General features: G+C 37.0%; 1 protein-coding gene across 1 annotated transcript in view; it reads left to right on the top strand.

Moving 5' to 3' along the window:
- The window catches only part of FMN2 (formin 2), a 166753-nt gene that overhangs the window by 129063 nt on the left and 11669 nt on the right, over window positions 1-26021 (top strand). Inside the window, exons 18-19 of the mRNA XM_037392766.1 lie at window positions 2788-2839; window positions 19249-19398. Coding sequence (XP_037248663.1) covers window positions 2788-2839; window positions 19249-19398 — 202 coding nt within the window. The remainder of the gene's footprint in view (window positions 1-2787; window positions 2840-19248; window positions 19399-26021) is intronic.

Raw genomic sequence — 26021 nt, 5'->3', positions numbered from 1 at the left:
GGAGCAGAATTGTTTTTATACTGTTTTATGTTTGGAACAATGAGAAAGCAAATGGGTTGCATGTCAAATTTACACTTGAATAATATCCTTCTGATAACATGCAAAAGGTTTAGAAGTGTCATCACGTATTTGGAACAGACTACAAGGCTATTCTCTTTTAGAGAGATTTCTTTCCTCGCAAGACTGTTTAATGCCAAGAGGTAATCTGATGCAGGATGAAATCTCCCTCTGTGGGTATAGTAGGTGCCTTATGCATATGTACTTATTACTTTTTAAAAAAGATGCTGTTACATGAACCTGCATCATTCAGGGATTCTCAAGATTCTTTTTTTTCTATAATACCCATTCTCTACAAAATTATTGAAAGTACAGATACCTGAAGGATTTTTCTCTTTCCTTCCTCTCTGGACCATAGTAACTTCCTTTTTTAATTGAAATAAAATTTGCTCCAGAATGGGGACACATCCTTTGATAAACCTAGTATATACGCTGTGCTTGCATTTTTGGAAAAAGTAAACTGTGGAATATTTGCTTCATTGTTGGTAGATAAATAATTGTTTGTAAACATGTGCAGAAGAGTTGAAATAAAAAGAAAAAACTGCAAACTAGACAGATTAGACAACATTATAACCCATCAATCCTGGAAATTATAACAAGAGTTATATCCTAGAGATATGATGCCTGTACTAAAAGACTAGGCTGCAACATGCTTGACTCCATTTCTAAGCATTACTTAACTGAAAGGAGTCCAAATTACATTTTTCAGTATACAATTATTTATTTTAAAAGTTGTTTCTGCAGATACTTAGTGAAAGTGTTAATGCAGGATGAGATATGGGATCTCCCTTCATCCAGTTTCTTCTCTCTTGCACCATATGGTTTTACAAGTCATACCTTGACTCTCAGGATTGAAGTATGAAGAGAAAAAAAGTTCTTAATGAGATTCTGTCAAAGCTGCCAGGTTTCACCTGGTTTCATATCCAAAGCAAGGCAAGGCTTTCAAGAAAAACTCTAAGTCAGCCCAGATTCACTCAACACTGGGCCCAAGTTCACTCAAAAGAGTTGTGAGCCCTCACAAACCTTTTGAAGAATCTGGGCCGAGTTTCAAGTCGGTATTGAAATCTGTAATCAGGCAGGATTCACGTGCTCTTAAATTTCCTTGAGAACATTTACCCAGCTCTCCCTCAAGTTTTCTGTGGTTTGCTGGTGGGGTTTTTTTTTTTTTTTTCACTTTCAGCGAAACAATGATTGAGCCTGAGTCTTCAAATAACAATTGCTAAATATAATGTTTGCTGCTACAAGCATCCAGGCACTGCTCATCCTCCTCAGCAGACTATATTGCTACTAATAAAAAGCATTTGCAGCATCAGACAGCTCTGACCCTTGTTCTGACTGGGAAAAAAGAGGGAAAGTCCATCTGTGTATCTTTGCTACAGATTTCATATATCTGTTCTAGTGTTAGTGTATTTTTGTAAAGTGTTGTTGATTAAAACATTGTAACAGAAAAATAGTGGTTATCTTTGCTCCCAGATATTCCCATTGCCTTTCTCGATTTTGACAAATCTAAAATGAGGATTTCCTTTATCACAGGCAATGTATCTGCAATGTATCAAAGTGATTTTAATGAGTTATTATTTTAGAGCTATGTACAGAAAGTGGAATGACAAATAGCTTAAAGCTTTATTTTTTGTTTTTAGATTTCTATGTGAATTCTGTACCATTGACGTTTATTTCCAGGACAGTTCAGAGCCTTCTTGTATCCCCAAACCCATTGACTCTTGGGAAGCCTAAAATTCTCCTTGCAAATTAGCAGGCTGCATTAGTCCGGCTGACTGAAAAGAAGAAACAACTTCCAAACTAAAAGGCTTTTGGTTAAAGCAGAGATCTTAAATGGGACTTGAGTTGTGCTACCTGAATGATTATAGAAGTACAAATCTCACCTAAGCACACATGCACAGAGCAGTTTGTGCTATCGCTTTGCACATCGGTGATGCCTAAATTACTACGCATGTTCCTGTAGATTCTGTGGATCAGAATACCCAAGTTAAGTGAAATGGGTACAAAATAAAATGCAAGACAACACATGGAAAATAGATCACACCAATGTGTGGCAATGGCAGTTTCATATTTTTAATTTCTGTCACATGATCACCAAATTACAATTTCCTTCTTATAAAAACATTCATGTTTTCAAGAGGTCTGCTATGCCTCTAGCACTTCACTAACTGATGTGAGCAGAGGGAGGTGGTGTGTGCAGGGAAAGATAAGAGAGCTAATAATATTTGTAACTATCAAGGAAAATTTAGAAAAGCTCTAAGACTGAATCCTTCCTGCTTTTCACTCAGCTTTTCCTCCTTCTGGTGTGTGTGTGTATATATATATATACATATATACCTGTTCCTATAGCTTTTCACTTTTCAGATTCATTCTTTAAGATCTGGTTTTAAGTCACTTTCATGACTTGTTGGTTGTTTATAGTACTGCAAGATTTTTTTATTTTTTTTTAATTTTCAAAACTTGCTTCAAGTTTGCAGGCTTTTTTTTCGTGGTTGTGGGTTTTGCTGTTTCTTTTTTTTTTTTTAAATAAGGGTATCAAAATTCATGTGGGTTTGTTCGTGTGTGGGTTTTTTGGTTTTGTTTTTTTGTTTTTTCTTTCAGAATTTAGGTACGAGTATATCTCCAGGTGGTTTCTATTCATTTTATACAACATACTTATGATGCACATTAATCTGAAACAATTTTATCTTTCACCTTGTAGCTAATAATTTTTTGATTGTATTTCTACAGCTAAAATAGACCAAGAAAATGAAGAGAAGTCACTGACAGAAGCACATAAAAGGTAAGAAAGAACAATTGCAGTAAAACCTGTCTTTGAAAAACGTGTTTTGGTACAAGTTGCTGTATTGGTAGCCAGCATTATTGCATTGTTGAATAGTGAAAGAAATGCACTTTGGAAACTAAGTAATATTTTTTAATTGTAAATTTTAATTTGACAATTAGGGGAAAAAATTGAAGGAAGATAGACACACAACCTTCCTTTAGAGAAATATTGCATATGACTCTTGTCTTTCAGAAAATGCATATACCTTATAGAAAAATAAATTCAGAATACACCATTTGGACTGAGAGAGAACTGTTCATGCCACACCAGAATCATAGTGATTTGACAGGCACGTAACATTCCCCAAACATTCCACTCATTAGGTACCACTTCCTGTGCTTATAAAATATCTGCTTTAAAATAAAGAACGGAAATCCAGTTTTTAATATACTAATGATATGTATAATTAAATGTGAGTTCCTCTGTAGAACTGCTAATAGATCTTCAAATAATTTTTTTGTGGCAAAAAGCAAAATACCTCATTAAATTTCATTACAGATGTGTGCAGTTGACAGAGTTTTCAAAATTGGGAACTTCACTGCATTGCACAACTTGTGGTTTCTTTTGATTTTTTGGCAGTGTTCTCCAGAAGCAGTGGTTAAATGGGACAGATTTTTATCTGTCCCAGCAAAAGACCAAACTATGACACACACCATTTATAGTCCAGATTTAGGGAAACTGACAGTCTGTGTTTGTTTTCCTTTCACTACAAATAGCATCTTCTTTTTGTACTTGCTATAACCGCCACCAAATATACGTTAATGAAGAATATTCATTATTTATAGCTAGAGCTGGGAAGTCTCACAACAGGTTTCCACTAAAATATACCACTGTAAAAAGTTCTAGTTTTTACTATGGTTTATTAGCCATTCTATGACCCTGCTGACCAAATTTGCTACCTGCTGTAATGCTGCCATGCAGTTAAGATCTTCCCTGGTACAGCACCATACCTTGGGTCATGTACTAAAGATAGTACCTGAAAAGGAAGCCAAGGGAAGAGTAAATGTTCCTCTGCCACAAGAAGCTCCCCTCTTACTTGTGAGGAGGTCATAGGTCCTTAAGTAGCACATCAGTGATGTGGGATCATGATGGAAAAACTGGAACAAAGGGAGTATTGCTTTGGCTTAGTATCATACCTCTTGCTTAAGCGTATGAAAGGCATTCCTGACATTTCTTAATTTTGTTTAACTGCTGAGTTACATAATTCTTATCCTTAAAAATCTCCTTCACAATAAAACTTTGAGAGAAGAAACTGCTGTTAGAAGAAATTCTTGTGATCTCTCTCTGCTCTTTTAAGGAAACTGTTTCTCCTGTAGAAAATAGATTAGATTACATGTCCAAAGCTGACAGATATCTAAGGACAAGGGGAATCTTCAAGCTGTTCAGAAATCTTGTGACTTTTCACTGTCTAATTCACTCTCCATTCTTATTTATTCCCCTAACTGCATTGGAACTATCATATCAAAAACTTCCTATTGGTGTAACTAGCATCCACAATACAGGGGAAGAAAGCAAAACTGCACCCTGGTTTCTCATTCAGCTTGGTCTGTTCCATCTGACTTGTCCTAATTCTTTTTTTCTCCCTCTATGTTGAGTGTAGCAGCTCCTCTTACATAGTTTGTCAAAGCAGAAATTTCAGGTTCATTGTTCCTCTTTACTATAAATATCTAGCAAGGATAACTTCACATGCAAAACCTTTCGTGGAACACATGAGGAATTACACTAGGACAACATTAGGGCAAAGTTATTTTTTACTGTTATCTAGGCTACATTTCTCTTTCATTCTTCCTTCCATTGTCGCACTGAAATTCCTCATCAGATTAGTGGTATTTGTTGAAACATTGAAGACAGCTTCATAGTATAGTTTTAGTATTATGTGTATTTGTTTCTCTAAGATCTTTAATTGGGCTCAGAAATAAAATGCTTGAAATCTTTTTTGTCCAGGGGTGGGTGAAAAAGAAGATGAGAACTTAAAAAGCTAAATAGAAGATTAGTTACATTTGGTTAATCATAGGTAGAACAGTGATGCGCAGGATGACTAGGCAAGCAAGTACTGCAAGGAAAAGTGATGGATTAGATGGAGCAAAATTAATGTGATTAATGTGCTTGGATTTTCTTTTTTGAAGTGGGTAACTTCAGCCCGTGTGTAAGTTCAGGTCTACCCATGATAACATTTCTTTAGCTTTCAGTAAAAACTACAATTTTTCTTTCTTTTCTTCTCTTTTTTTTTTTTTTTTGTTATTTTGGGCACAAAATATTAAAGCTGATATCTCCATAAAATAGAAAAGTCTAAAAGAACAGACTCTTGCAGCAATAACAACAAAAATGTTTCTAAAATGAATAATGATTTGGGGAAAATGCAGCAATGTGTATTTTAGAAAAGCTCAGTTGTGCAATAGATGAGCTGAAATGGAAAGTTAATCTTCCACACAAAATAAAGACAAAGAAAATGGAATGTCTGCTCCAGGGACTCCATACAGTGTATAGCTGTTCATTTGTCACAAGTGAGAAAATGTTTAATCGCTTTTGAAATGATGTATTCTCTCTTTATTTATCGTGTTTAGTGACTTTAAAAGTGTCAGTATGTAAAGTGTTTATCCAAGGAATGGATTTCTGGCACACGGATAAAATGAAAAGTGAAATGTTTAGCTCGCAATAGGCATATGTTCCAAGATCTCTCTAAGTATCCTGAGATGAGAAGAAAGCACACAGGTCTGTGTTTATCTAGCTTACGCAGGCAGACAAGGAAGGCTCCAGCCTGGTATTAACACTGAAGTGACATGGAATGTCTTCACCAAACCCCAAACAATTACATCATTCCCTTAAGAATATTGATAAAGTGTAATAAAAAAGAACCTGGCACTTTCCAATTAGATCCTCATTGCTAAATGCTTGAGAAACTGTGAAATACTTGACAAGTTAAAATAAAAACCACTGGTTTGGGGGGATGGGAAAGAAATAAAACAGGAGGAGGAGAGGAGGAGGGAAAGAGATGCTGCTATATTTTAGGAGCTCACAATTGGGCACTTTTTATTATTATTTTAGATTATGCCCTCTGTCCCAAGACACATAGCTATATGCTCAACTCATACAGCTATATATAACATTTAAACAAAATTTAACATCTTTGAAAGTTGGGAGATACAGCACACTTTGCACCAAGCATCAAATGCATTGTTTTCTGCACTTTCATTTATTTAGGTCTAAATATCTCTGCCTTTTAAGACGTGATTTGCTTTAAGCTGTGAGAAAAAATGAGAAGCACTATTGTTTTCAGGGATACTTACAACAATTTTAAAATGAGACAGGGTTCAATCACAGCAAGCAGGAACCAAGATGACATCAAAGTTATTGTCAAATGTTACATGATAGCTGATGACTTGTTTTCTGTGCTGGGGTAAAAGGCAATAGCAACAGCAGCAATATAATCTTGCTGGTTATAATCAGAAATAAGCTAGTTACTCCTCTTCTTGCACTTCATTCTTTAAAAACAACAGCTAAACAACCTGACTAGAATTACCAGAAACAACATTTAGGGAAGCTGAAGGTCCTAATTCTCTGCCTTGCTACCTCTATGTGCCTGAGTGTGAGGGAATAGCATGTAGCTTTATTACTTTCTTATATTACCTTACCCAGGACTGGCTTCTGATCTTGAAAGGTTTCTAGATTAGGGTCTTTTTATGAAGAAAATCAATCCAGACTGTAACACTCATCTCTCTTCCACTGAAATAGTTGAGATTTTCTTTTTCTTCCCCTCTGTCCACAATGATTTGTCTCTTCTTGGACTAGCATCTTGAGAATCATTCACAAACTGAACTGGAGACAGTTGGTTTAGACCTGAGACACAGATGATCTTCATTTCTTCCTGCTCTCTCTCAGTCAAACAATGAAGCATCACATTCTGAATTCAGTGCAGTAAACTGAGCCATTTTCAGTGCTGTGTTTATTCATCCTGAATTCATGGAAGAGGCAATGTGTACTGAGAACCTCTTAAGAACACTACAGATCCTTTTATTTCTAATATTTCAGATAGTATAACCCTGCTTGAAGTGATAACGTAGGTCAGTAAGACAACAGCCCTGTATAATGGTGGCTTGATTTGGGGTGAAACTGTTCACCTGTTTTTCCTTCCGTGATGCCTAGCGAGGGCTGGATAGACTGAAACGTTGCTCACTATCATGGCTTGTGTACATCACTGATTTTAACAAATCTGAGAATTTAATCTGTTCTTTAGTAAATCTTAATGCATTAAGAGAATATGACTTCTTTTAAAACAGATATAGACAGGACTTTCTGCATTCTGACCTACGTATTAACTAGGGAATGTAAGATGTGTGTGGCTGGGTATGGAAAGGTCATCTTCCTGTGTCAGGCTATTTTTATTTGGTTTGTTTTATAATTTGCTCTCATTACTTGCACATTCCAGTGATTTTTAGGCTTTTAAGTGCTTCCTGAATGCAGCCTCCCAGGCACCTTTTGTGTTTTCAGGACTTTTAATAATCCATTTAGCAGTGTGGTGTTGCTTTCTTTGCTGTAGCAACAAATGACATAAATTTTGAAGAGAAATGTTTACCTTTAAACTCCCTGCAAAAAAAGTACTCCTGACACAACAATCTTCCCAGACTTCCATTGGCTTCACTGAACACAAGACTTAGGAACAAAGCTTTACACCTGCTTATGAGCTGACAAGTTGATGACACTTAGAGGAATAGCAGACAGTACGGTACAATGGCACTGCTGAAAAGCAACACCTAGAAACGTAGCACCTAAGTCTGGTAATCCTTTAAAAGAGTAAATGTTCCTCCCACCTCACTACCCTCTACACAATGGTTTTGATTGTTTCCAAAAGTGAACTGTAAAGTTAAAGTGAAAATTGAGTTAATGATTGAAATAAAGTGGTGAAAAGCCCAGAATGGAGAGAGGTATGTAGTTAAAAAAAACCACAAAAACACACACAAAAAAAGAAAAACCACAAAACCAGCACAACGCTTTTAACTGAAAGGCAAGACCCTACTGTTGGACCCCATTTTCGCTGCTCTTTGGCCATTCATCCTTTGTTGGTTCCTTTACTGTTAGGTCTATTTTTCTTGCTGTGTGGCTCCCGGCATGCAGACTCAAATTCCTCACGGTAATACATTTCAGACTGTAGGTATACATTAGTTGGATCAGCAAAAAGTAAATACTTGGTGAGCAAAGGAAATGTGTATAGAAGAAGCTTACAGACTGTTAAACAGATCAGATCATTCTAGTTTAGGATCCTGTCTCTGACAAAATATCAGGGGCTGTAAATATGCAGTAATGGAAACTTTGCGGGCAGTTTAGTTATGTCAGAAAGTCTCTTCTGAAATACGGGTAATTGATCTTTCCCTGAAAGATGAAGTCTTTGCCCTTTTCTGAAAATATTTGCCAAATGACTGCAAGTTCTTAACCATTTGCATGATTGATTTTTGCCTGTAAGAGCATTATAGTTTCTTTTAAAGATGCCAAGCTGCTTGCTTAAAAAAATGGTTTTATCTTATTGGGTTGAAATTAGTTGGCATTTAATGATTCAGCGCTAGTGTGAACAAATAGTAATATAACTTTCAACAGACTGGGTTACAATTCAGAGAACTAATATTCTGCAATGTAAACTCATCTTTATGTAACTTATTCTACAGTTTGTGTGGAGGACCTATTCTTAGATTGTACCATAAAAGAGAAATTATATTAATTTAAGGTACAAATACAGGTACATAGCTATGTGGCATTGATAACCATACAGCTAAGTAACACCCAGGTAACAATACAGTTATTTTAACTGGGGTCTGATCATACCCAAAACTAATGCTATAGCCTTAAATACAGGATTAAAAATCACTAAGAGAAAAATCATGTAGCTAATAAAATTAATTAAAAAGAACCAGAAATTAAAATATTTAAATGTGGCAGTATGCTTTGACCTCCAGTTTATGTCTACCAGGTGGTTTCACTGAGTAGTCCTCAAAAATTCAAGATATTCCTTTTGCGCTGCTACAGCCGAAGAAAATGCTTGTGTGCGTGTGTGTGTGTGTGTGTGATTTGGTCCAGTGCCTCTTCATTGTGCATCAGCTTCTGGTCATGTTCAGTAGTTTTTTTCTTTCATGTTTTCATCTTTCATCATCTACCTGAGCTGATAAGTCAGATTACGCTGTGAAGGCCTTAGGAAGTAGTGCTCACACTTGCAGTACCTGTGACTTAAATGTGGATAACACTCTGCTTTTACTCTCTTACATTGTTTTGCCACTACCGGTGTTGCTTTCGTCCTTGCTGTATTTTAAGATTTACTTTACGGATTATTATGGTACATTGCTGTTGTCATGTACGTGCAAATAGGAAAGCAGAACGTCAGGGATGTGGTTTCACTGGGTCACAATTTGCATTAACTCATATGGGAACTATCCAGTAATAACTTGTACAATAGGGGTTGTTCCTTCCACAGCACTTGCCAGCTGAGGGGGAAGGCTGGCATCAGCCCCTCCACAGTACAGGGCTTGCCTCAGCCTACTGCTGAAACCCCACTGTGCTTCTTGTATCTGGAGATGAAGTGACCAGGAAAAAAAAATAATATTGTTGCCTCTTTATTCTTCCTCAGCCTTTTTGCCTTGTTGCTTGTCTTTGTTAACAATGTAGATTCAGAAACGGCTTTAGTGAGCCAGATCTCTTCCACACTGTGTCTTAAACGAACACTTCTTACAGGATACCTTGCACCCGCTGCTTTTCTCAACTGCTGCCTGATGGTTCTACCTTAATCAGTCTGTTGAGAGGGAAAAGTTCCTTCTCTGCTCCAGAGGAAACAACTAGGACAATGGTCACCCCAGACCAGAACCACCATGAAACCTTTGTGTAATCCTTTGGAGGGATGGGGACAGCTCCTCCAGACATGAGAAAGTATCCTAGGCCAAAGGAGTATAATTTATTTAGCTTTGCTTGGATGTGTCAGTATCGCTGATTCACATATCCAGAGCGATATGGTTATTTATTACAATCTTTCCATCAATTCCAACGGCTGCCACCTTTGCATTTAAACTTGATCCTTAAAGAAAACGCTACCCATTTTTCTCTGCTAATCTAAACAAAGATAATGTCACTGATGTGAGGAGAATGTATTGGGATAAGTCAGGAGTTTAATCATAAATGTCTAACATTTGAAAAATGCATGTAAAGACCTTTTCCATCTGACACTTCATCAACTCAGTTTTTGAAGTCTTTCAATTTACTTTCATGGGACTCTGTTGTAATTGACTCTAAGAATATGAAAGCCCCCATGAACATTTTTCTCCTCCAAAGGCTGGATTTCTCCCACTCATAGTTGTGCTGGCTTTTGATGATATTAGGGAATCTCATGTTCATGAATGTGGAGAGAGCTCCTGTACACTGAATGATGGAAGAATGCTCTTCAGAGCAACCCCAAAGGGGTAAGATGAAACTGCATCACAAAACATTTAAAATGTTAGGGGTTTCTATAATACCCAATTATTTTAGAACATTTTTACTCTATAATTTTCAAAGAATAGAAACTGAAACCTAAGTTTGGCTTGACAGCAAAAATAGAAGCAGCACGTGACAATACTCCCAGTCAGACCTGTTGATTCATTTACTGGTTATTTTTGGAGTATACTTTTGTAAATGCACCTGTATAAAAATTAATCTATACTGAATAACGTTCTTAGAGCGTGGGTTAATATTATATGTACATGAAATCCGGTAAGGCATCTGTGTGGTTTCTGTCTAGATACCCAAATAATTCCCTCTGGGTTTAAAGCAAATTACTTCTTATTTTGTTTGATAACTCTGACCTTGACCCTGCATGGATTGCAGCTATAAAAGTGAGTCATACCACGGGAGCAGGCAGATTACAAGGCTGAGACTGACATCAATAAACTGAAGAAACAGTAAAACTTTTAACAATACTTAGTACACAACAGTTACGCTACCTCCATATGTAATTATAACTCCTTACTTTTGTAATAATTGCCCAGAAAGCCTTCATTGCACTAGATAGTGAATACGAGGTATGTTAATAGAAAGATCTGGAGACAAGTTGGCTTTATCATGGGTCATTTTTCTATTTCTTACAGCACTGAGGCTAGCAGCTTGTGTGTCAGATCACTGCTATTGAAATTCATTCCACCGCTGTATTTTGTGTCAGCTGCCACCTCTTATTTCCTATTTCTTCAAGTTCAACTGGCCAAGGGCTATTTAACATTTGAAGCTCCTATGTTAGTCTTTTTAAGAGTGAAAAACAGTTTTCTCTTAGATGTGTTGCATGACATTGCTTTACGCACGCTCATTTTTTATTTGCCCAGTTTAGCACAGAGCTGTCCATGTGCCTACGTAACAGCTAGCTGGCATGCACGGGCGTGATACCCACACTAACACAAAATTAAAAGCATTAAACTCTGAGAAAGAGAACCTACGTGTTCATGCAAAGTATGCAGATTACGGTAGATTGCAGCTAACACCAACACATCTAGGGAACTGTAAATACCTCAGGCCAAGTTTTTGAGAGAAAGTTTGAACCTGTTTAAAACTGTCATTTTAAAATGACAGAAGAAAGCACATGCAAATTAAAAATGCATTAGAAAGGTCTTGCTAAATGTTTGCTTTTTTTTTTTTCCTGAGTGTCCTGTAAGAATACAATGGTCAGAGACAAAAAAACCCACAAGGTCAGCTCTGTGGGTTTTTTTGTTTTATTTTTTTTTATATTATGTTTTTAATGTATTATCTCAATTCATATTTTAATCTGAAATGTATTCACAGAGACATAACTTTAAATATGTGTAACAGAATTTGGGTTCACATAAACTCCAATTATCGGGTGAGCTGTGGCTGAGGAATACATTGTACCCGATATGTGATGGTAGCAAAAATACCTCTAACCTACATTTCCTGACCTTTTATTTTCAAAGGGCTGGAGCCTGACTGTGCAGAATGGCTTTTCAAACACTATTTTTTTTGTCATCAGATAAGTTCTATCTGCTAAGATAGTTCCATCCTGCTTGTGACGTAATTTAACACCTAATCCTATGCCACCTCAGATGAAAAACGGTATTGTTATGTCAGCAGAGCATTTGCTTACATCAGATGAAAAAAAAAAAATAAATAAAATCCCAAACCATAAGCAAACATATAAAGGGACCAGGATGTCACCTAATGTTTTAGAGAAGAGTGAGAATTAAAATAGGAAGAATAATAGTAATAATAATAATAATACCAAACAAACACCCCCCCCCCCCCCCCAAAAAAAAAACCCCACAACCACAAACAAGCAAAGGAGAATCTTGAAGAATACTTTTCAGATGTAGTGTTAACTACAATCCCTGATAACCACATGTTTCCAGAAGATATAAACAAGAAGTGATTTGGCAAATTTCTTCGTCGTGCCCAGCTAACATACCTTCATTTCAGGTTTTGAAAATCTCAAATTCACCTTCCAACAAAACTATAATTTAAATCAGTTATGGCCATATTATTTTGCTACTTTGCTAACCCTGTTATGAGGGACTTTGTTCCTGAAAGAGGACTAAAGCAAAACCCACCCATTGAATTAGGTAAATATAAGGGCCTGGAATAACAGTTTGAATTGAGGTTGAGGCGACAATCTAATACGTGAAGGTTTTATTCATTGCTAACTCCACGAGTTCATCAGTCCTCTAAGAATTTTAGTTTTTCTGAAATATTTAAGTGCAAGGTTATATTCATAATACCTACTGAATTTAACAATCTGTACCATAGTATATGCTCTGGTTCATTTACTGGGCCTGCTGCCTTCAGTATGTGGCATAAAGTATAAAATATGTAAATTGTGCATTTGCATTACTAATAGATGCGTACAACTAATTGTATTGATCATTGTTGATGAACATTGAAGCTGTCAAGTATTCCTGGTATGGTGGGGTGGGGATCAAAACTCTCAGGCACAAGGCAGACCAGCCTGTCAAAACCCAATTTACTGTTCTTCGCGTTGGATGCTTTTTGGTGGGCTTTTGCTGGAGGGAAAAAACCAGTACCTCAAAGGTAGAGGGATTTTTTTGTTGTTGAAGCTGTTGATTTTCATCTAGTTGGAGCAATAAAACACTTTTCTGCTAAATATGAATTTATAGGAGACAAGGGACTAGAGATGAGGGAGATGACTTAGGATTCAAAACATTGCAAATGTTTGGCAGGTTTTTTTTAGAGGAAAGGAAAAATCTCTGGAGACCTTTGTTTTCTAAGGAACAATATTGCAAAATCCATAGTTACACAATATAAATTGGCAAATGAAAGAAGGTATTAATAATTCTGGCAGCAGACTTAAGCTGGCATGTTATCTCAACTTTCTTTTTAATACAAGAAAGATATTTTTCTTCTTTATAAAAAAAAGGGGGTGGGGGGGGCAGGAGGACCCTAAGAAATTTCTCACCAGCACATTTGAGTACTAGGTGTTTTGAATGAAACTATGTTTTTATATTTTCTCTACTTTTAATTATGCAGTGTAAGTGACAGCACTGAGGAGAGGCAATGATACCTTAAAAAAAAAAAGTGAAGAAAATGATATTACAGTTACCTATAACTATAAAAGTTACACATATGCTTTCTACATATGGATATATAGAGAGAACTATATATAACTATAGTTATATAGAACTGTAGAAGAAAGTGAAGTTATAGCACAGAGAGGACCCTCAACAAAATATGTCAATAGAAAATGAGAGGCTTTGTAGGATGCTGCGCATATTAACTTTCCTTACAATCTGGTGCTACCTCAATAACCATGTTTCCGTCCTCCTTTTGCCCTGAAATGTGTTTTAGAGGGTTTAGAGGATACGTGGGTCTCTGGGCCACACTCAGTAATTCACACAGGGTTGGACAGTGAGGTGACACATGCCCCACAGCATTGCCCCCTCAGCCCAGCACTGCAGCAGCTTGCTGGTTCTGTTTTGTGTGACTTTGTTGAACTGCTCGGTATTCTGTCTTAAGACTAACTTTCATTAATGCTTTCAGATGTTGAAAACACACAGACAATACATACAAAGCCTTTTCCTCTTTATAAAATGAAACAAGAATTAATATGACAATTCATATGATTACCTTTTCCAGGAAGCAAGTGTCATTATCTATATATTGTATTCTTCTCCTTTATGTAGCCATCACTTCAGGATCAGCACCCTGAACAGGTTTATATGCCTGCCAACTCAGTTTGTTTTTAAATATAACTCATGTCAGATTTAAAGTAGTAAGAGGCACATATGGTCTTTTCTGCCCTTTTTACTTTCTTTTGCTACACGATGCTTAGTTTGAAATTGCACTTGTGACTTTAATCAGGCTAAAATGTACCTTAGCAGCCCCTGCCTGGCTCAGAACTGCTTTTGAAAGCCAAATGCTTCACAAAACTAACACAGCACCACCACTAACACTACCTGTTCTTAATCTCAAATGTACATAATTGATGCTTCATAATTTATAAAGGCAAACCCAAGTAGTGAAGAATATCCAGGTTCAAAGTTCCACCAAAATACATAATTCATTAAATGGTACCAAATGCCTCTTGCAGAATTGTAGAAACGTTCTTTTTTTCTGCTTCTATAGCCACATTGAAACTGATCTTTACTCTTGCAGGTGGTTTAGTTTGCTGTATGGGGAAACCAGATGCAGGTGTGCTCATGTGTGTTCACTGTTTCTCAGGAAGGTCAGCCAGGGCATGTCTTTACCGATGGTTACTTTGCTATTTGTTTGGCCACTGAAGCCTGATCAAATGGTGCTGGGATACAACTACTGCTGTCTATTGCTTAGTGTTGGTGATTTGTCTCATTAGTGCTTGTGTTTTGTTGGTGGGTTTTTTTAAGCAAAAGAAGTATTTTTGTAGCTGCCAGCTGCTTTACGTCTTCTGCCTCTTTTTCTGCTTGATCTACTGCATACATTCACATACATATATGCATGTGTACAAACATGCGTTGTACATATTTATAAACTGACCAATGCATTGCACTCGGCAGACCAATCTGAATCATTGTCTGCAACTACTTGCTAACTGGCTTCAGAACGGAATGAAAAAAGACTGAATAATCCATAGCTGCTCTTTAAATATTCCTGACGGGTCAGATCTATTAGCTAGAAATGCTGTCAATGAGCCATTTGCAATGTGAACGGCTTCTTTTCTTTCTCATATGATTAAATCTGGTTTGGCTGTTAGCGCAACCATTCCTTCCTTCCTTCCCTCCAAATAGAAAAATAATTTACATAGTCTCATAGTTGTACACAAGGGAGCACACAGAAAAGTCCAGTGATTCATTCATCAAGTTTCCACATTTGAGTAAGCAGTGAGTTCAGTCATGTCAGTCTGCAGTGATTTTTCTGAATTACACAAACACTTGAACCAAGGAAACTAGAAGAGAAGAAAAGGAACTAACCATCTTTCTTGATCTTCGTTCCTTATTTGTCAGGGATCAGCAACTCTTCCATTGTTTTGGGAGAGCTGATGCTGTTTAATTCTCCTTCAGGTCCAGCATGAGGGATATGAAACTCAGTCTGAAATCTGTTTGAAGAATTCTGGCTTTTGCCATGTCAGGATAAGACAGTGGTATGAACATCACCACCGTATTTTCAATCATGCTTGAAAAGTCAGGCTGTTTGAAGCAAAGCCAGTGACCTCCTTTACCTCTTTTAATCCCTGAATATAACTCGCATGCCTTTCCTTTCCTCTTCCATGACTGCTACCTCTTCGCTAATGCACATTCTTTTAAGACACTTCCTAAGGGTTTGGTAGAGTAAGAACCTTTTCACTTCAAAAATGGACACTTTGCAATAAACAAGCTTTGCAATACCTGTTTGGTCATAAATGTTTATTTTGCAGACAGGTGAACTGGAAACCAGAGAGGTCAGATGGTTTTCCCAAGATTGTATAATACAGAAATTAATTTGAGTATAGGAACAAAATCCTTTTGAACTCTAATCCCTTATTTGATTCCAAATATCTGTGTGCCTGCATATATAGTCAGGAACAGTATCAATGGCATATGCAGATGTTTTGCTTCAAAATCTGCTGAAGGATCAACAGGAAAATTTGAATGGGATGCCCCACTGCAAAGCACCAGAGAAAAGGTATTTGCTGCCTGGCTGAAGTCTGTAAGGATGATATCCAGCCTTGGGGTTATGGTGATGTCATCGAAATTTCTCTTTGTATTTAAAATGCATGTCCCCTCTTGGAATCAGCTTTGAGATATGTCTAGTTTGACATACGTAAACATTTCCAAATCAGATATTTAAAGAGCATGGTAATATAGAGGATTTATTGCTGTGCATGTTTTATTATTTATGCATTTGGATTCACTTTATGTGCTTCGTCTTTCATGGATGAATGGTGCCACTTTGTCTTGTACTACAAAAATGACAGCATCAAACATATAGCAAGCAGGTTTCCATATGTCTTTTAAACGTACTCTAAGAGACTTAAGTGCAAAATAAAGGTAGACCTCTCTGACTGGAAAAAAATACAGCAACTGTCTTAACTGTTTGGTCTGCATATATAGAAAAAATATTTGATTCAGAGAAATTTGTGCCCCGATGTCTTATGTGTTGCACCTGATGTCTTGTGTGTTTTTACCAGGCATGAGAAAGGTGTGAGGTATTAACGATGACAATGTGCTGCGCTTTCACATTTCACAAACAGCTTACGTCCCTCACCTTCCAAAGTAACTGCCAGGGAGGCAAGCAACCTGGCTGAACGTCACTCTTCTTTCTATAAACCTAGAAATTAAGTTATAGCTGTTAGACACATCTGTATGCATGTGTGAGGTTGTACTGGTTATACAACCGGGTCTTCAGGGAGATTCTCAGTTACCAGAGAAAAAAACATTGGCCATCTCCATCTACTCCCAGAGGAGGGCTGGAATAATTGAAGACTAATGGAAGCTTTTGCACCTCCAGTAAATGTTGCAGTTGATCACTTTCTTGGAGCATTCTCCTGTACAGTATGGATTTCATTTTGTCTTGGCTTCCTGTTTCTTGAGATGTTTTCCTGTGAGGGAATTCTTGCTCGTTACCTCAATTTCAAAGCATTGTTTAGGATGGCCATTCACTATCAAATGCTTTTCACATTATTGTCATTTGCACATTGGTTTGAAAACACATTTCTCAAAACAAGGCTTCTTGTTTGAACTTCCGACCTTTCGATGTTCTGTAAATCATTAATGGCCTTCATTCAAAGACCTTCTTTAAAAATAAGCCAGCGAGTCAGCTTATGCCTCCAGATTTCTCTCTTTTCCTGTATTGCTCACATTCCTTCAAAAACATTGCAGGTTCATTCTGAAAAATCAAATGAGCCTTTTATATGACTTCCCCATTAGCCAGTTCCAGAGCTGTGAGTCTGCGGGAAGGGGCTGGGAGGAAAACCAAAAGACCTCCCTGACATGTTTGCAGTCTTGCAAAAGATTGAAAATATGTGAAAGTAGGCAGAAAAAATTAAATTATAGTGCAGCTGACTGATGAATGTGAGGGATATCCTTTTTGAGTGATTCCGTGGGATCACAGGATAGTTGATAAATATTTTTCCCCGTATAAAACTGTGGGGAAAATATGAATAGGTAAGTAAAATGGAACATTTTAGTTTAATCAGTACTATCACTCTTCCATAAATCACTTGGAAAAAAACCCAAAAACAACAACAACAACAAAAGAGAAAAGAAAAAAACACCAAAAAACAGCAAAACCCAGTCACAAAAAAGACACCCTATTAACCAAGTACTGACTTGCAAAACAGAGGGTAGGCTGGCTGAGAGCGCTGAAGAGATGGTACACTCAGGTAAGGTGGCATTTGAGTATCAGACCAGTGAGTTAAACAGCAACAATGGTTTTGTCCCTTATATTTTTCTGTGCTGCATCTTTGTTGCTCAACAGCTTCTTTTTGCTTCAGCAGATGGAGAAATGAATGACAAATTAAAAGAAAATGTGTGTAGAATTTGATTGGTAAACTGATGTTAAATGTTTCAGCTGTAGGCTTAAGTAGAAATACATAATAATAGAAATAAATAGAAATAAACAGAAATAGGATAATTTATGTAGATATTTATTTTTCATTTTGGATAAAACAACTAGAGTGTTGCATCCTGAGAACTAGGACAAACAGTTTCACAGAGTCTTTGTAAGATTGACCCTTCTGAGTGGTTGAATTTTTGTATATTATCGTTACCGTTAAATACTTTATATTATAACAACTATCAAAGCACTCTTTCTCCAGATACAGTAGTTCATGAATGAAGATACAACTTCTGTAACTAAAATTACATTTCCATCCATTTAACTAGAATTGCATTTTTTCACCATAATTGAAGTGATTAAAACTGTAATGTGTTTCATAGAAAACTTATCATAGGAGTTGACCAGTAGTAAAAGATCAGTGAGCAAAGCATCTACAACTACATTTCAAGAGACAGCTTTCCATAAAATAACCAGTTCTTCATGGGCTTCCATGTTGAGCTTTAGATGAGAAAACTGTTCTTGAATGCTCTAGTATTTACAAAACATTAATTAAAAAAACAAAAACAAAAACAAGAAAATGGGATAATAGTTCATCAAGCAATTAATTTTTGAATTATTTTTTCTGAGGTTTCCTATAACATTCCTACATATTTTTATATTTGAAACAAAATAGAAGCAATTCAAAATCAGAAAGCTGTTGAATGTAATTGCAGTCGCAGTCTTCACTCAGTTTGGGAAATACGACCTTTGCATTTCAGCAGCAGTTCTTACGCAAGGTGTAGTTTTTGTGTTTAATATGGTGTTGTACTTTTGTTGAGCTCAGAAGGGCTTGTTGGATCGTTCTGGCAGAGTATTGCTGGGCACCTGCTTTCTACCACCGTTGCTCCTGGCCCAGTTTTCTGTTGGTCACTTCTTGTTTAGTACACAGCAGGTTTGAGCTTTAACATCTCTGTGGAGGCTTCGACCTAACCTACCTACCTTCTTGTGTTGTTGTGTAGATCGAACAGAACGTGAAGAAGTCTGTTTACAGTCCTTTATGGGCTTTGACTTTGTGTTTTCAAAACAGCTTTAAGCACAACAGAAAAGCAGTATATGGGCAGGTGTGGATGTCTGGATTTGCCAGGCAGTGGATGGTGTGTTCATTTTAGCTTTTGAAATGGAAAATACTTTGGTCAAAACCAGAATCTATGATAAATGCCAGATACCAGCTTCGCTGAAGGATCATCTTATATTGTGCGTCTGCCTGTATACAAAGAGCTCAGAACTGTTAGGCTTTTATATTCTTTTATTTTAGATCTGCTAACAAGAGTAATGAAATACAATGTCAGTGTTAAGTAAGAAAAAAATGCAGCAGTGGGTACTGAAACATTTGCTGGTTTTGCTTTCTTTGACAGCTTTTTGGAAACCGCAGCCTATTTCTGTATGAAACCAAAAATGGGAGAGAAAGAGGTGTCCCCACATTCTTTCTTCAGTATTTGGCACGAATTCAGTTCTGACTTCAAAGACTTCTGGAAAAAGGAAAACAAACTTATTCTTCAAGAAAGGTACATTTGTTTGTTTGTTCAAAGGCTTTTCTTAGAGAATGTTATTGGGAGCAACCACACAGAAACCAGTCAGCCTCACTTCATTAGTGAACTATCAAATGCCTTTCAGAGTTTTGTCTGTCTTTTGGGGCTTTTTCCAACAAATTTCCCACTCATACCCGCCAATTGTCATAATTTTTGAATGGGACGTTAATATCACATTATGCTAAAAGTTTTTTGGGTCCATGACCTGAACAACTTTTTTGGCAGTTCATATAACAACTTTGTTACTATGAATCCAAGGAATGGGAGACTTTTTTCAGGTCTGAAAGTTGATTAAAGATTTCCTATTAGCATATTTAGTGAAAACAAGTCAAGGTATCGAGACATGACATATTGTAAATATTTGTCCAATGAAGCTGGGAAAAAGGAAAGGGAAGCAGGAAAACAGAAGGAACAAGTCAGTTGACCCTGTGTTAAGAAAAGATTCAGACTGAATCACGTTGTAAATCTCAGCCCATGGACATGACTACATGTGGTTTATATGGCATAAGGAAATGAGACGGTAGTTTTGAAAAATTAGCCATAGTGCCTGGATCATGTATTAGAAGAGCTATGAAGTTTGCTTTCCTCTGCAAGCAGGTCTTGCATTGTGGTCACACTCTGTTTATAAAAAATTATGCCAAGAACTAATTAGTTGTTTAGAAAGTAATAAATGCCATATAAGGACAAATTAAACAAATACAAACATGGAAACTGTAAACACTGTTGTATAATCTTGCATCTGTTAGCAACTTGAGTGACCTTGGTGTACAGATAATGAAGCTACTTCTGAGCCTGCATAGGTTTGAAGCTTTATGTTCATTAAGTTATTGATTTGAGTACATTTGTAGGTAAATGGACGAGAACAGGCCTCTTTTTCAAGAGTGCTCACTCTATGCAATTGTCACAGACATCAGATTACTGGTTAAGGAAGTTATTGAAAACTTTCCTTAGGTGGCTATATGATTAATGCTCCGTACACTGTATATGTTTAGTATAAGTGGATACGTTTTGGAACGAGCAGTCTCACAGTTAAGAAAACTGCATTCTTCCTCTATTGCAAGAGCGTGGTGCAAATGTTAGCACAGTACAGCAGCTCTCCAGGGATCTATTTCATTTTACTGACTATCTGACTTAATTTTATGTAATTAAGTATGTCTCTTTGGAATTGAGTTGACATTTAAATACTATGGTTTCCTATGAAGGGATTTAGCTGCCAACCTAATACAGGTTAATTTAATCCTGTATTTTTTTATAGAACAGGATATAAGAAAAATGTCCTTTCATTTCCAAAATGCTAGGCTATTTTTCTAAAAACAAACAAACAAAATTACTCCAGAGGGTTCATGTTGCAAAATATTTTTCTTTAAAAGGCATTAACTAAATAAGCACAAAACCTCTTCCTCCTGCTTTTCCTATACATCTGAAGCTGAAGAGAAGAATGGGTTTGCGATACAATCATTTAATTCTCTTTCAGTTCAGCGCATGTGTATGCTAAGAGGAAGTGTTGAAGCAGCAGAGGAAAAAAAGTGGCTGCCAGACGGCCCTTCCCAGGACAAGGGTGTTTTTAGCCAGAAAGGAACTGAACATGTACAACCTACAAAATGGCTCTAGGTGCAGGATGTGACAGGGGAGGGAAAGGACAATGACAAAGGACCTGCAGTGGGAGAGGGAACACGGAGACCCCCAGGAAGAACAGCAAAGAGACCCAAACTCAGACTTGGAGCTGATGGGTTGAAAGAGACATTCCCAGGGGGACAGACAGGACCCCGTAACCACAGTCCAGGGAGTCACTAGAGATTAAGACTGAAAATCATCCATCCCAAAAATCATGGGTAGATTTTTGTTTTGAATTTTAAATGTTACTTGTCTCATCAAGTTTAAACCTTCCTCTCTAGGTTTTGTTTGTTCAGCTGAGGCAGGGTTTAGGCTTTGGAAACCTTTGGTGTCTTGGTTTGTGCTCACCTCTCAGGAAGGTTTGGCACAGTGCTGTTTCAGATCTGACAAAGTCAAACTCTCTGCATTGCCTTTTAGGAATTAAAGTATTTTTGCCAAGTTGGCAGTAAGAGTAACAATTTTCTAAGACAAATTATCTTCCCCAAAATGAAGAATCTTTGGTAAAACAACTGTCTTATCAAGCCTTTACACAGAAAATATTTTGCTTCCAGTCATAGTTCAACCTAGTATCTGAAGTTGTCCTCCAGGCTTTTTTTCTTGTTTTTTACATTTCCCCTTTTCTTAGTGCAAGACAAGATGCTGTGATGTGAAAGTGTCTTGGTATCGAGAAATCAGAGAAACATCTTGATGTAAAAATAGGTGTTGCCCAAAAGTATAAGAATGTACAACATGATGGTTTCCAGAATCTCAATCTAGATCAACAGATCCGTAGGTGACAGAAACCTGAAATCTGCCTACTGCCACTGAAATAAAAAATATTATTTCAAGAAACCAGATCTTCCCCTCTAGCTGATGTTCTTGAAAGTTTTCCTGTTGCTAAAGTTGAAGAGTAGGCTAGAATGTTAGTGGTCAAAGTAACTTTCTGTATTTTTTCTTTGGTAGCAAAATCAAGTGACAGATACAGTGAGAGTTTTCTTTGTAAAGGATTGCAGCACGTCACCTTTGGTGAATTATTTACTAGGTTGCTGCCTCATGAACTATACCTTAATTATCATAATTAATTTATTAAATGTATAACTGTATTCCCTTTTCTTTTTTACTTTGATCATCTTTCTTTCTCACCCCTTGGTGGTTTTAGAGGGGTTTTTTGCATCTTCTCCCTCCACTTCAGTGTTTAGTTTAATAAACTTTTATGCTGTGGGCAATGTTTCTAGAATATTTTATATCCCATTTTCCATATGGACTGTTAATAGAGGCTGTTCTTTATTTAGTCTCTGCAAATATGAGTCACACTGTTTTACAATAATTTACCCAAGGGCTTTTCATAGATGGTATTTCCTAACGTAGTACTACTTTTTGTTACCAATAGATTAAAAGTGTATGTTTTAAAGAAAGCAGTCAGCCAGTTCTTATTTTAAACACTTTTCACTTGGCATTTCAACTTGTATATTGGTTTGCCAGGCATTTATATGCAAAAGATAAACACTGAAGTGTCAGACTTCGTATTTCCTTACAAGAAGATGAAGAAATAAAAAAAAAGAAAAATGGTGCAACGTTAAAAACAAATTAATTTTTCTGAAGTTTTCTACTGCTTTCACTCAGTTCTCTCACTTGAAATAAAGCAGAACTGGAAAATGCCAGCTGTAGAGAAAATTATGCATGACAAACTGTTAAATACAGTAGCAATAAAAAGAAAAATGCACCTGAAAATTACAGTGAAAGCACAGGTCTGCCAAAAGGTTTTCTGAACGGTACTATTTTTGTGGTCACACTGTAGTCAGGGCCAATAGAAATTGTTATCTGGGTTTTTTTAAAGTTCTAAAATTTTGTGCAGGTTGAAATTTCTGAAGCTATGGCTATCCTTTTAAGTGTATGTATCCTTTTAAGTGAAATTTTTCAATGTAATAGAACATCTTTCTGATTAAGCAACTTTAAAAACAAACAAACAACAAAAAAGAAAAGAAAGAAAAGGAAAACCACAACTAAACCTAAAGAGGGCATCTTTTGAGCTTTTAAATGTTGCTATCATTGTCCTTACATTATTTATTAAATGTATCCCTGGTAGTCTATGCTTTTCATTCATACTTTCAAAACTCTTGAAAGGCATCTGTCAGTGGGCTTGCACTTTGCATGTGATTAGCAAGAAAGCCAAGAAGAGCTGACATATTTCCCCTAATATTTTTTCAATGTTGTTTGAAAAAACAAGAGTATGATTTTGAACTTTGCAAGCTTTCTGTTCAGCATATTCATGGCCCAGACATGTATTTCAGGCGCTGCGTACCCTGAGATGCACGTTGCTCTCTGAATACGTATTGTCAGATAATGCACAGCTGCAGTGACAGCTATGCAAAAGTCTCACCTTCTTAGTAAAACTCTTACAGTGTCACACCACCAATCTTCAAATACCTTTTTTTTTTCCCTTTTTAGTGAGAGCGTCTCATACAAACTGACTTGTAAATACATTAACTCTGTTCTCATTAATTTGTCTTTATTTCACCCCCATCCCAGTTTCTTTATATTTCTGAGGTAGAGATATTCAATGTTAAGCGCAGTATTCCAGTCAAGCACTTCTGTTAGAACAAGAAGTATTCTAATTTTTCTTGACATCCAGCACAGGCCTTCGGAACTGTTGCCTAGACCCTACTGCTTTCCTAGGAACCAAGGAAAGATAGCACGTCCTAGGAATGAAAAGATAAAAGTGCTCATGAGGCAACACCTAATATAACCCTTCAGAGGGAAGTCTTGAAATGTTATGATAAATTAAAAAGGAAAAAGAAAAAAAAAAAAAAAAAAAAAGGAAAAGTTAAGCAACTGCTGGCTGTGGCAATCAAATACAGAATTTGCAAATCCTTGGTAGCTAAAATTACAGTTATTTATCAGAAAACCTCATCTTGATGTGATCAGCAATGATCCATCTTTAGGACTAAAACTTCATCTTTTCTTTCCGGCCATGAAATACACCCTGGCTCGTTGCAGTGACAGAAAGAAGCCAGTCCTTGCAGGTTTTTATGTTTTAAAGAAAAGTTCCATTGCTGTCAAAGGTTAATATCAATATCATTAGGCCTTAGATGCCGGTTCAGATCTTAGTGGAAACAGGTCATTAGTAAGGCAGAAAGATGTTTGCAGGGCCACAGTTCCACCTTCCCTTTCTTTGGGTGCAAGTGAGCTGCTGACACTACTTGCCCACTCCAGTTCTGGACATGTTTCTGTTTCTTCAGGTAGTCTGCTGCAGCCTTGCAAAGATTTATCTAAACAGGGGAAAGAAAGTTGTGTTGGGAGGCAGGGGGCTGATGGGGAGGAAGGGACAGCTATAGGTGCCCTGTAAGTGTATACACAAGCTATATATTGCTCATAATCTCAGCCTGGCCCTTGGCTTTATGGAGAGGCATGTCACTGAACAGGGACTGACTGTGTCAGGGATGCCAGCAGAGGAGAGTTCATAGGCAGGATCAACACGATGGTAAAATTCTGCAAGTCCCTGGTATCTTGCATCATGCTAAACTTGAGAATTCTTTTGGCTGACTTTATTCCACCCTTTAACTCCCACGATAAATCTTTGACACATTAAAAATAATCTATAAACTCAAAAAAATGCGCTCATGTCTCAAATGTGAAAGTTGCCCGTTCCCCTAAGAATAGCAGTTAAGCTGGCACCTGGTGTGTCACACTGTGTATATCTAGATGAAAGGGAGATTCCTGGCCAGTGTGTCTCCACAGCTCATTGATCTCCCTCTGCAGAAAGACTGGTATGTCTCCCTACAGACTCCTCGGCAGGATGATTTAAAACTTGCTGTTGAGCAATTTACAGTCTGGCATTGGATATCTGTACGTTGCACAGTGAGGAGCATGTTGGTAAGCTGCCACTGCTGCTTGCAGAGGAGGGCATTAAATCCCATAGCACGAGCAACGTCCTCACAGAGTAATTTAAGGGATATTTTGTTAACGCTTATAATAGGAACCAGTGAGTCAGACTTGAGAGTGAGAAATCGGGGGACATGGGAATACACACTTGCAAAGAAACCTGGAGATTGGAAGGAAAGAGAAGAAAATTGTATATGGAGTGGCAACGTGAGAGGGAAATGATGAAAATGTGGAGTATGTTTAGCGGGGTCACTTTGCTTGGCATGCTGGTGTAATGCCAGCTAAGAGCTCCGAGCAGTATGTTAGTAAGTAGCTATGGGTAGATACATTTTCTGACTTGGGAACTTTAATCTGAATGTCTTTATTGCTCTTTAATAGACTGAATTGCATACCGGTAGGCTTAGTTTTACGACTCTTAATGACATTTCAAAACAGAATGCAGCTTACGTGACTTTGAATTGAATAATTAGAAAGTTCTTCCGTTTTTTGAGCATATTTCAAAATTTTAACTTAAATAACTTTCTGATCGGAAAATACTGTTACAGGCATTGGAAAAAATCTTCTTAAAAGAAGCCCAAACACACCAAAGGTTCAGAGCTAGGAACAGTCCTTTGAGGCAGTGCCTTAAAAGAGACAAATTTCTGTCCAGCTGAGAGGGGTTGCTCAACATAGCAGTACTTTTCTCTTTTCTTCCCTGTGTACTTTCAGCAATTAGTCCTTTTTTCAATGAAAATACCATCATATTTTGGTTAGGAGAGGAGAGCAGTAACTTTCATTCTTAGCATTGCTTTTGAGGGAAAAGTTTGGGAAAAATAAAAGCATTTGGAGATAAGTTTCTCAATCCACATCTTTGGTGGAAATTACTTTTAAATACCTTAGTTTAACATTTTTAAGTAATAATGTGTTTTGTAAGGCAGGAACAAATAGTTCCATCTGCAACTGTAAGCCAGCTGGTATGTACAAATAGTAAACTTGAACAAAGTGAAGGATCTAGTAAAACTAATTCCAAATCTGTGGTCTTTCCTAGTTTTTGTGACTTGGATGACACCAGATTCCAGAATGCACCCACATAAACAGCAGAAGGGCTTTGCAGAAGTCTCTTCTTTACTTACCCAGTGATGGTG

This window comes from Falco rusticolus, chromosome 6 (genome assembly GCF_015220075.1).
Source record: "Falco rusticolus isolate bFalRus1 chromosome 6, bFalRus1.pri, whole genome shotgun sequence".
Classification (NCBI taxonomy): domain Eukaryota; kingdom Metazoa; phylum Chordata; class Aves; order Falconiformes; family Falconidae; genus Falco; species Falco rusticolus.
This window is presented reverse-complemented; position numbering and strand designations above follow the sequence as displayed.